Source organism: Taurulus bubalis, assembly GCF_910589615.1.
Source record: "Taurulus bubalis genome assembly, chromosome: 13".
Taxonomy (NCBI): domain Eukaryota; kingdom Metazoa; phylum Chordata; class Actinopteri; order Perciformes; family Cottidae; genus Taurulus; species Taurulus bubalis.
In genome coordinates, this window is record NC_136601.1 from 5,305,965 (window position 1) to 5,318,980 (window position 13,016).

Sequence of the window (13,016 nt, forward strand, 5' to 3'; positions counted from 1 at the left end):
ATTACAACTTCCTAGTGTTCTCTTCTGATATGAAACCAGCAGTTGAGTCTCCATCATTTTCTCTCTACACAATATCGATATCCGGTTTTATGCAAACAGGCTGAACCGGCATTAGTGATTAAGACACGATTGGCAAATTAAAAAGTCAAGTGCGAGACCCAACTCGTGTTAAATGAGTAATAAGCAATATGACAATGTGATTAGCATAATATACCTAGATACACACATCACAGGGTGTCTTTCTTAGTTTTTCTTTTTGAGTGCAGCTGCCTACATACTGTATGTGTGTCTATGAGGCTGGTGGATTATTCCTGGAGGATGTGTTTGTGTTTGTGTGCATGTGTGCATGTGTGTGTGTAACTTAGCGCACCTGAATCTGAATCGAGGAAGGCTCACGACTGACGGTGAGTCATCATCGCCATGGTGTTAAGCCTCCCGTTCCCGGGGGAACAGGGTTACCGTCTCGACACCACTGGGGATTTTTATTTTTACATTTGAAAAGCAAACCGGGGCCCGGCTCAGAACAATCCTCCACTCCCTCCCTCTCTCTTCCTCTATCTCGTCTTCCTCCATGACTGAGCTCAAACACACACACACACACACACACACACACACACACACACATCTGCTCATTTCAGAGCACCACGTCCTTATCTATGTCTGTGTGATATTCAATATGTTTCAGATATCAAAACACAAACCTATGCAGATGAGATGAAGGGGACAGTATCTCAAACTCAATCACAGCCTCTGCTCCGTCGTCCGTACCGCGGCTGCAGTCGTGGCGTTTTATAACTGGAGTTCGAATTGTTGGGCACGTCTCGTGAAACTTATTGCGTGGAGCGATCTTAGCTTAGCTTAGCATAAAGGCTGGAAACAGGTGGAAACAGCGAGCCTGACTCATCCTGTCTCCAAACACCTGGAGAGCACAGTAGTTAACGCGTTGTATCGCGTTTGTTTCAGACAGGAAACAATACGTCGTTTGAGGCAGAGTTATTGGCTGTAACTATTTCTTGGTTGAACAACAGGGAACTTCATGGAAACTTGGACAGGGAGGTTGCCAGGCAACCAGTGTTGGCTTTGCGCAGAGGTTCTGGGATGTTAAAACTGACTCGAGAATGGAAATAGACCGAAAACAGCTGCCAGGCTGCAGACAATACTCCGACTCGGGCTGGAGAACATGTTTTCATTTATTTAACAAAAAAAATCCTAAATTTAAGTTATTTAAAGGAGTTTTATGAAATCAACTTTCTTTAAAGAACGTAACTCGTCAGTGCGTGCGGAAAGTGGAAGAGGAAACTGTTTTTTGACTGCAGTGAAAATGATGCTATACGGATTGAAGCAGAATAATTCGTCAGATAAAAACACGTCGGGAGTTTTGGAAATAAATACGACGACTTTTGGAAATGTTTGGATCACACAAGTCGGAAACAATAATAAGCCAACACGAGAATAATACTACAAATACCATAAAAGTATAATACTGGTATCTTCACTTCACCTGTCTCTCCTCAGCTCTGCTGTACGTGTGTGTGTGTGTGTGTGTGTGTGTGTGTGTGTGTGTGTGTGTGTGTGTGTGTGTGTGTGTGTGTGTGTGAGAAACACAAGAGCAGAGGATATCAATGATATCATAATGATTATTGGGTAAAACAATGATCAGTGGAGTCTGAAGCACTGGGTTTTGACCAAATAAATAGCCATGAATGATTTATTGTTATATTCAGTACTGTCTTAATTCTTACCAACAACTCAGCAGTGAACCATCTGTGACTCTGAGTTGTTACATGCTGTTACTATTTCTTGACGAACTGTTTTAACTGTTCAAAATACACAAACAAGAGTTGTTTTTTACTTTGCACAGAGCCAGGTTAGCCGTGTCCCCGTCTGTACACAACGCTATGCCACTCGCCTCACGGCTCCAGCTTCAGACTCAACTCACGGACATGACACTGGGTTTTAATTGCATATTCCTCATCGAACTCTCGACAACTCCCATTTGTACGTTGTCTTTTAATGATATCGTTAATCCTTTAACATAAAAACAAGGTAGCGCGCTAGATACCGTGACGATACGAGAGGTTTGTGTCAGTTTGAATAACATACGTGTTTTTATTATCGGCTCTAAACGCTACAGTACCAAAATCAGAGCCGCGGCAGATTCTTTGTTCTTGCAGGTGGGAACAAAACGCCGTACTTGGCAATTGAATCCGAAATGACCCAGAGTTCAAAACTGAAATTATTTAAACTGTAAACATCTTTTCATCACGTTTCTATGAAGTACAAATCTTTATCCTTAGGTCAGACCCACACTCACTGAATTCTAAAGTCTATGATTGGATGTTTGTTACCAACATGCTCCCTGGGAGTCGTAGTTGACTTCTCTCAGTTTTTTTTTTTTCATGTCCACAGCGTTGTACAATTAACAAAAAGCCATTTCTTTCATAACGCGCCTGCTCTTCTTTTGTTCTGATGATTCAACAAGGAGGGATCCGAGCCTTTAAGTGCCTCAAACTGCCCGTCTTTCACACTTTCTATGCAGGCAATGAACATATTTGTCTGGAGCTCTTGAAGAACCAACTCTTCAACCTTCTCGACTCTATTGAAAGTCAAACATTTACAATACAGAGACGACATCAGGTTGAGCTGCACTCATCTCGGTGAAAAGGTGCCAATACGGCTTCACCGTTTCTCACAGCACAGACATTATGATCTCGCACAAAAGCAGATGTTTTGTGAAGCATTTCAGTGCAGATAGACCCAATAATTTGCCTATTTTCGAGACCGCGGTTTACATTTACATCTCTATTTAAAAGGCAGAGGCCACAATGGAACCTGTGATGAAATTGTCAGAAAGAGGTTACCAGTAGTTGCGTGTGATGTTGCACCAATGTTCAGCAATCACATACGGAGAGGAAACTATTGTTAGAGGAGGGGGAGATAACAATTTTCTCACCGAGAGGACGCTCAGTGGAGCGCCATGCAGAAATGTTTGACTCAGTGGTACACATTCTTTCTTTTCAGGCTCACACTTTTTTTTCTTCTCAGAGGTGTTAAAAGGCATTTTGGGAAATGTAGGATATCAATAACTTAAGTGGAAGTAGACAAAGCAAGTTGAAGCAAAGTGGAAATACCAAATACATTTTTTTTTCCCCCCATTTCATCACAAATTCATACCGAGAATGATTTAACACCACACACTGAGGTATCCGAGTATGAGAGATTTTGATCTAAAATTCAACACTGCTACATTCTCAGCCACTAACTCTCTGACGAAGTCTTATTGGGACTCTAGCAACCTAATTCTGACAGACATGGGCATATTACCAGGTGGTAACTTCTGTTTTAAGAATAATGGAACACCAGAATGTATAAAATATGAACATAATACAACAAATAACTGGGAGACGGGTGTGTGTCGAGGCAGCGCAATAGAAACAAAACACATCTAAAGAATACTAGATTTGACCTGAACTAATGGACTTTTTCTTGGAAAAGAATCACAAGACATTTCACTTACTGTATCTCTTTGGTCCATCTTCGAGGCAGAAGGAAAGTGTGAGGGTGGCGTCCTCCTCAAAAAACTCTGTAGCGAAGGCGTCCCACCACAAACTGTCACTTTCCTGTTAAAAAGGACAAAAAAGAATACGACAATTAGACGGAGGCAGGACTTCCTGGATGGTAAATCAACACCGCGTTGTTCTAAAGAATAATTATCTTCAGTTCATCAAAATCTTCATAAATACATGTAAAAGCGTGACACTTCAGGTACCCCTCTGTCCTCTAACAGGGCCATGGGATGCTTCAGTTTGGTATGATAATCTTGATTTTCTTCTATTATTTAATAACCCAGTGAATTTCCTTCATCCAGGTTGTTGCTCTTGGCTGCTGCATTTTTACATAAATTCAATATTGATTCATTCTGATAAGACAAAATATGTTGTGACCATGCATGCTTTTCTACGAGACAAGATAAATAAGAACATTGTTCTTTTGATATATGAAGGCAGCAGTGCAGCAGGGCAAGTATTGCCTTTATTGTAGATTGGCTCCATTTTTTGTATTATTATTATTATTTTATGAGCTTTATTAAAATCTCCGTTCTTACATTTGAGTTTACAAAAGGGGTTCAAGTATGAACTGTAAAACAGTCAAATGCAATATATGCGCCAAATAAATTATGTCAGGGCCATAAAAAGACACCACAATGTGGAAGGATAGGAACAAAAGGCTAACAGCTACAAAAATAAATAAAAAGCAACCAAAAATTAGTATAAATCAGGTTAAAAAACGTGGTCTCAAAGCTGGCTGCTGGCCTAAGCCTATACGGGTCGATGTAAAGCCAACGCCTGGCAACCTTTACTTCTCTTAAGCCTGGACTTTGGGAGAGCCCTGCCTCAGGCTCCTACAAGTCTGAATTACAGGCTGAGGTCCAACAGCTTTATTATTCACTGCTGCGTCTACTTTTCACAGCAGGTGGTGATGCCTCTAACTTGTACCTTCAAAAGTGCTATTTACGCCATTATTATATATATATCATACATCACCATTATTATTGTCACTGTTAGTATTCACAGTCGTGTGGATTTGTATGTTTATGTAGTTCTTTTTCTTTCATGTATCAATAAATATACGCAAGTGATTTACTAAAACGGACACATAATATGCACACTATTTTGGTAGTGAGAGGTATTATCAGTGGAGGTACTATAGTTGTAGTGGAAGTACCAGCAGCAGGTGAAGCAGCATTAATAGTCACAGGACTAGGAGGTGTAGTAACAGTAGTAGTGGTAGCAATAATACCAACATTATGGAAAATAATAGTTACTTTTGTCGTACTAGTATTAAAGTAACAAAATCATTAGTGTCAGTTGTACCTGTAGTATAGTATATGAGGTTTTAGTGACCTATGAAGTAGGATTAGTTCAGGTATTAGTAGTACTATTAGTAGTAATAGACATTTTGGTTGTAAACAGCTAAAGTGGTAATTAATAGTAGCAGTAGTAGCAGTAGTAGTAGTAGTAGTAGTAGTAGTAGTAGTAGTAGCAGTAGTAGTAGTAGTAGTAGTAGTAGTATTGGTTGTGAATGCAGTAGTAGTAGTAGTAGTAGCAGTAGCAGTAGTAGTAGTAGTATTGGTTGTGATAGCATTAGTAGCAGTAGTAGTAGTAGTAGTAGTAGTAGTAGTAGTAGTAGTAGTAGTAGTACTAGTAGTAGTAGTAGTAATAATAGTATTGGTTGTTGTGATAGCAGTAGTAGCGGTAGTAGTAGTAGTATTGGTTGTGATAGCAGTAGTAGTAGTAGTAGTAGTAGTAGTAGTAGTACTAGTAGTAGTAGTAGTAATAATAGTATTGGTTGTTGTGATAGCAGTAGTAGCAGTAGTAGTATTGGTTGTGATAGCAGTAGTAGTAGTAGTAGTAGTAGTAGTAGTAGTAGTAGTAGTAGCAGAAGAAGTAGTAGTAGTAGTAGTAGTAGTAGTAGTAGTAGTAGTAGTAGTAGTAATAATAGTATTGGTTGTTGTGATAGCAGTAGTAGCAGTAGTAGCATTGGTTGTGATAGCAGTAGTAGTAGTAGTAGTAGTAGTAGTAGTAGCAGAAGAAGTAGTAGTAGTAGTAGTAGTAGTAGTAGCAGTAGTAGTAGTAGTAGTAGTAATAATAGTATTGGTTGTGATATCAGTAGTAGTAGTAGTAGTAGTAGAAGAAGTAGTAGTAGTAGTAGTAGTAGTAGTCGTAATAGTATTGGTTGTGATAGCAGTAGTAGTAGTAGAAGTAATAGTAGTAGTAGTAGTAGTAGTAGTAGTAATAATAGTATTGGTTGTGATAGCAGTAGTAGTAGTAGAAGTAGTAGTAGTAGTAGTAGTAGTAGTAGTAATAATAGTATTGGTTGTGATAGCAGTAGTAGTAGTAGAAGTAGAAGTAGTAGTAGTAGTAGTAGTAGTAGTAGTAGTAGTAGTAGTAGTAGTAGTAGTAGTAGTAACACCAGCAGCTATTAATAGCTTTAGTGGCAAAGATATAGTAGTATAAATAGATTAATAAACACTATAGTGTTAGTAGTAATTGTAGCAGTATAATGGTCATAATGGGAGTACATAGTTGAAGGACTGGTGCGAGTGCAGAAGCAGAAGCAGTAGTCAGAGAACACTCTGTGAGGAAACTCATGTAAATCTCTTTGCCCTGAAATTATCCGTCTAACAGCCGTTAAGCCCCCCTTCCCCTGCTCCCCCTCCTCCCAAAAAAACCTTGGATCATGTCGGCGGGACGACCCCCTCTCCTCCCCTGGCCTTCGCCCCATCCACCCACCGACGTCGGAATGATGCTAATTTCCTCTGACACGTTATGACAGATCACCGCGTCTCCTTCTGGTCCGAGGGACGGCGAGCACTTTCCAGATGTTGACAATTAGCGCTGTCACCATCGAGCAGCGTCAAGCCCGATAAGCAGCACCCGGGGCGCCCCGCGGGTCAGCGGGGCCCGAAACACGGAGAGCCCTATGCAAAGGGGAAGAGGACGTAGACCTGGACCTGCACCCAGCCGCTCGATCAATAGGTGATCATGAGTAAGTGTGCAGGTCCTTTGGGTGGCAAACCAATCAGCCCAACTGTGAACTGCAGCCTGAACCGAGACCCAGTGGAGTTTTAACAATTATGAGGCGAATAGAAGATTCGTCCAAATCTATTTTTTTTTAATAAAAATGTATTTATTTCTATAAAGAACAATCCATTTTGTCCAAATAAATATCATCCGCCCCACAGATGGTGCGGAAACTGTAAAAAGAGACATCCTCCTGCGAAGGCAGGCTGCGACCGATGACCATCATCAATTAATCTTAGACCTGTCTCTTTGATTAACTGTTTAATCATTTGGTCTATAAATTGTTAAAAAAAAAAGTGCACAAATACCAATCACGATTTTTATGAGCCCAAAATGTCAAACTGCTTATTTTGTTCAATCAACTCTCCAAAACCCCAAATGTACATAAATGTGCAATAATGGAAAAACAGAAAGAAGCAGCAAATCCTCACATTTTAGAAACTGTTTAGCTTTTTCTCTTCATTAATTCATTATCAAACCTGTTGTTGATTAAATAAAACTGAAAGACTATTTTTAGCAAAGTTTTGTAAAAAAGAAAAAAAGAACAATGATGAAGCCGTGGTAGCTGTTATGGCCTTTAATATTTGAAACGTTTACTATCATTTTCCCTTCTGCAATTTCAGCATTATAACTTTTTCCCAAATGTGCCAATAGTGCAACTTTCCTAAAAAAACTAGGCCAACTGTGTCAAAAACATCATATATTGTTATGAAAATGTTGACCAGTAATAATAGCACCCCCTTTAGGTCAATCAGTGTACTACTGTGTGGAAACGTGCCAGCTTCTCTCAGTGTATGTGAATGTATCACTGGCCAGTTGTCCATTGGGACTGCACGAGCTGCCGCATGTGTGTGTGTGTGTGTGTGTGTGTGTGTGTGTGTGCGTGTGTGTGTGTGTGTGTGCGTGTGTGTGTGTGTGTGAGACTAACTGTGTCATACTGTGAGAATCAGCTGGTGTGAACCACCAGCATGTGTGTGGTGTCTGTTTCATATGAATACATCTATGTCAGAACAGACTCCGGTGCTACTCCTCCTTCAGGTGGAGTTTAACCCGTAATCCAGCACCAGGAGGGGACGGGACCCCCGGGGATTGACAGTCAAATGTAGGGTCAACCAGACACTCTATATATATACATACACACACACACACGCAAACACACACACACAGACAGCAGATCTTTAACTCTGCTCCTTGAATTAGTTTAAATGATCCAAGAAAAAACAAAGAGAGATCAAAATAGCTGTCTGTATTTATCATAAAAAGATCAAGATTGCTTTGTTGTGTTTTTTTTTTTTCTGATTATCTACAGAGCAAACACTACGTAAGTCCATCTCTCAATGGTTTCTGTTTGTTTACATTCTTTTTTACCATGAATGAATACATATTTGGTGCCCTCGCGAGTACTAAAAGTGTAACGTTAATTAACATGGGATTTACTCATAATAATCTACAGTGGCACGTGTGATTTATTTCTATATCCTATATAACAGTCCAAACAGATTGATGGTCAGACTAACCGGTTAACAAAATGCTGTACTAACCAACAACAACAAGGAAGGAAAGAAAAAGAAAAAAAATCCATCATTTAACTTCTTAGTTTTATAACGTTAAGGCACAACAGCCTCAACATCTTTCAATAACATTAAACCACAATCTCTACTATTTGTATCATAAACATCAGAGGGATTACAAAGTACTACCTATATAGCGTCAATGTAATTTAACTAAAAATTAACTACCACAACGACAACAAAAAGGTCAAATAAATCATATAAACAATCACCTTTGACAAACGTAGCTAACGTAGCTAACGTAGCTAACGTCTATCAACAGGAGTAATTTAACCGTTATGTACTGTAGCTACTGAAATAACGTGAGCTAACGTACATTTTCTCTGAGCTATCAAAGATAAGCAAAGATAATTTCAAACTTATTAACTATAAAAACATTGCAATATCATTCAATATCAAACACAATAATAATCAGAATACTGACAGACCGAACGCACTTATTAGCCAGGTGCCGAAACAAACACTAAACACGACATTATCAAACGTAACTAAATAATGATAAATAATGTTTTTCTTTGGCGATATCTATTTAACTTCGTGATTACACCTGTTACCGACATTACGCCTTCAAAATAAAAGCCACAACGTACGCTCCATAAATAAAAGGACAAATTGTTGAAATTACAGTATGGAAGTATGGAAATGTAATAAAAATAAAAAACATCAACATCCTTAAGTACGCTTGTCAGAAATATAGGTTATATACATGTGTTTTCACTTCAATTAGTTTTAGGTTTAAGGCAATTGAAAGTAACTAAATACAGTAGTATCCTATTCTTATATATTCTTATATACACAATTTTGAGGTTCTTCTTCTTTACTTCAGTATTTTCATCTTACACTACTTTATAATTCCACTCCCCTACGTTTTAGAAGTAACTATTTTAGATTTTACTACTGTACAAATTCGAACACACAAGATTATCACAAGTTTCACCCTTGAAGTTCACCATTTACATTTATTTTCTGGTGCCGAGCTCAAAACCTTCCAACTGAACTTCCCCCGCTGCTAAAAACGGTTCGGGGATTTCATGAAGAAGTGTGATCCTCATTTTGACATAAACTGCCTGGATTTAGTGTTGGAGATCAATTTTTGAAGTGCTGCTGTCATCCTGAGGGCCCCCAGCGCTCTGTTTTAAAGACTCTTCATTAAGCCTCCTCTTACTGTTTTAATGAAAAGTGTTTTACTTAAGCTCCCACTTCTCTTCTTTTACAGAAGTCTGTCTTCCTTAAAATCCCTCTTATTCACTTTTACAGAAGAGGGTTAGTTAACCTGCCCCTCATTCAAATGTAAGCAGTGTTTCACCCGCAGAGACTTCAAAAAATACAGTTTCTTTATTGGACTCAATGTTACTATTATTTAAATTTTTCAAAATAATATTTCTTGCTCTGTTTTAATACAGTTCATTGTGTCAGTCTACTGACATTTAGCTCGGGCATGCAGGGTCCAGCCATACGATCTGCTTTACTTCAACCCGCCCAGACAACAGAGGACTCTAAAAATAACAAGCGCATTTCATGCAACATGAACAGCACTTAGTTTTACGACAATAAAACAAATTGCACTTGACAGTTTCATTGCTCTGCTCCATATCACTTATTTTGTAAATTAAATATGCATTTAGTAGCGCTGGCTAATAAAGCTAAATGTTCCTCGGAACTTTTCCCCATTATACGCAGGAGAGGTGCTCTGTGTAGAATCAGTAACCATTAATCCTCCAAACTGGAGCTTTGGGCAGCTTTTTGGCCGGAGTCTCGCCAAGTTGTAAAAAGCGAGGCTGGCTGAGCCGCGGACCGGCTACGTTTTGGCTCGGATCTAAAAGACAGAGGAGAAGCTGGACGGGAGCCAGGCGGGCCGGAGAACGGCTAAAGCCGGCCAGTGGACACGAGCCATGAGAATCCTCTGGCTGAAGCCGAACGAGACACACTGAAGCCTCGTGGTGCTGCGGATGTGGTCTTCAGTTTCAATCCCTGGACTACCGCAGGATATGTTACAGGAGCTCTGCTTTTATCGGTAGCATGTTATAAAACTGCAAATATATGCATATTTACGATAAAAAACAAAACCATCCAATATCCTATATGAGCCTTTTTTGTTGTTTTCCATCTCCCCCTGTCTCTCTTTGTGTCCACCTCTCTCTCTCTCTCTCTGTCTGTCTCCCATCCTCTGTGCAGCCGCTCGCTGACAGACAACGTCCTGCCTTCATTTACGCCCGCGGACTCTCTGACGAACCACGTGGCGTGACGATGTTTGTTGTCAAATGCTACAAATCAGGCCGCCTCCGAAGGGACCCGGGGGTGAACGGACACGGTCGCGGCCGTGACGGCCGTCAGCCGATAAGGCTCTATTGATTCAAACGGATCGCACCCCCATCTGAAGGGGATTTATCAATGTGTCAATTGCCCACTAGCCAACCACAAATCACCAGTGCTCGCCAGGCCCCGGGGATTTACAGGAAATCCAGAGGATTGGAGGGACAGCATCGGGAGGATCTTCAATAAATAGCAACAGAGCCGAGGGTTAAGTCGCCACATATATGAATGCTCGTACGGGATGGAGAGGCAGATGACACAATGTGGCGTGGAGAGAGGTTTTACTGTAAAAACACACAACGCCCCATTGTGCCGCGTCTCTCCATCTATACACAACCCTTTGTACTGTACACATGCACCTATATGCACAAATAAACCCACGCTGAGCGCACACATCTTTATTTACTGCATACAATATTGCGTGCATTCACACTTCACAGCCACATAAAAGAAGACCACAGTTTTCTTCCCTCACTCCATCTCCTCTAACAGTCCATAAACCACTAACTCTATGTTTTACATTAACCATTTTTTCCCAGCAAGCTTTTGTTAGTCTGTTTTTTTTTTTCTTTCCCTGCTGTTGCTTCCAGCCTCTTGTGGCAGAAAAGCCTCCAAGAGTGTAGGCGTGTCTGGGGCCTGACCTTGGAGAATTACCAATGTCTGAATCCCCATTCAGCTCCTGAATAGCAGGCAGCCCGGCTGACTGGTGGGCCAAGGAAGTTTTACCGTTGTCAGAGATTCAAACAGCTTCAGGTTATTGGGTAGCATAACAACTTAACAGAACCGCAGACTCTTCATGTTTCGAAAGGATCTTTAGCAAGGGAGCTTTTGTTCCACCGTTTGGTGAAGGCCAAGTCAGAAGAGACTGCTGGAGAAGGACATTCAAGTCAAATAGAAGCTGTACTTATACATATTTTATATGTATATATATTGTTGTTTAGGTTACAGCTCTTGTGCGTGACCTTGGATATTTTCGTGGCAGCAACGTGACATTGTTTGAGTCAATTAAAAAAGTGGATTCAAATTTAAATGAATGTTTTTGGATTCAATTCACTTCCTAAAACAATAACCGTATTGATGGATTACTCGACCGATGGATTTTGAATCAGACAATGATTTTGTCAAAAAACAGGATATCAACAGATATCTATCTCCATGAAACTCCCCAGGTGATGACTTACAGTAAGACAATCCTTGTTTGCATTACAAGTAGTCCGTAATGTTATGTTTAAAAAGGCATGACCTACAGCTAACTTTTGGTGAATTTAGGATAAATCTACAGTCGCAAATAGACAAGGTAGTAAAATAAACACCTCAATGTGAATTCTGGAGGTTTTCTCCCCACTTGTCTGAAAGAAATAGATAAAAAATCTCAAAATTGACCATTGGATGAAAAACAGTGCTTTTGCCTGTAGTGTCATTACTTTAGCTGCTGTTTACATCTTTGAAAACTAAATATCTTTGTTGTTGGTCGACAAAAAAATCTATTAGATGATGCCAACTTGGGTTCTGGGACTTTTTTTCATCTTAATTTTGTATTCTTTATGGACATTAAAAGACCAAACAAATAATCAGTTCCTTAAGAAAAAGCTTGTTTTTCTCATTTTCTCTCGCTGCAGTATGAAACCCACAGACGTGGTGGACTAAGACTTAACCACACACGCAGGTGCTGCTTCTATTAAGGGGTCCTTAGGATGACAAAGTACAAGAACCACTCATTTGGACTACATAGACAACACCACTTTAATCACGTCGGACTCACTGCACACTAATGTCTCGGCACAGGTTTACCCTCTTGGGTCTTAAGTGTTTTTATATAATGCTAACTTAACATGTTGCTGCATTTGGCCACCTCACAGCCACCAGCCAAGCATTACGCAGATGAGGAGAAATGAATGCAGCACAGGGTGTGTGTGTGTGTGTGTGTGTGTGTGTGTGTGTGTGTGTGTGTGTGTGTGTGTGTGTGTGTGTGTGTGTGTGTGTGTGGGGAGCCATTGCCCTTGAACAGCTACTGCACACTCACCGGGAATGAACTTTCTCCCATAAATGAAGTCAGAGAGGAAGTTCCCACGTTTAATTGCATGCCTGCCAATTCACTTCGGCATTGTTCCCGTTCGCCCTCTTTCTTCGGTGCCAGAAGAAGTTACAGGCAGCAGTCGGACACCACCGTTTCTGCTTCAATATAGATTTAAGGTCGAGGTTAATGCACAGAAGTTGTTTGTCTGCTGTTTTTTTTTTTTTAATGCGGGAAACATGCACAAGAGGAGCGGCTGCAAGGATGCATCCAGAACCACTGGCTTGCACCCAGAAGGTCGCAGGATTTATCCCCACAATGGCAGTAATATCATCGTCCTGCTGAAGTGCCCTTGATCAACACACTCACTGACTGACAAGTGACTTGCTGAAGACCTCGGTCAAAAAATGAATTTCAGCACTATCTTCTTGCCTGTTAGAAAGATAGAAAACTAGCTCATGACCTCATCAAGGGTGACATATGATGTGTGAGCACTTCACAAGCACAAAGAGATTTTTTCTAACCTTTTTTAGA

At 40.3% G+C, this 13,016-nt stretch overlaps 1 protein-coding gene across 1 annotated transcript in view; it reads right to left on the minus strand.

Moving 5' to 3' along the window:
• Positions 1–13,016, minus strand: part of ldb2a (LIM domain binding 2a) — a gene marked incomplete at its 5' end in the record, with an annotated part of 89,463 nt that overhangs the window by 61,524 nt on the left and 14,923 nt on the right. Inside the window, one exon of the mRNA XM_079229198.1 lies at positions 3,518–3,620. Within this exon, the coding sequence (XP_079085324.1) occupies positions 3,518–3,620 (103 nt within the window). The remainder of the gene's footprint in view (positions 1–3,517; positions 3,621–13,016) is intronic.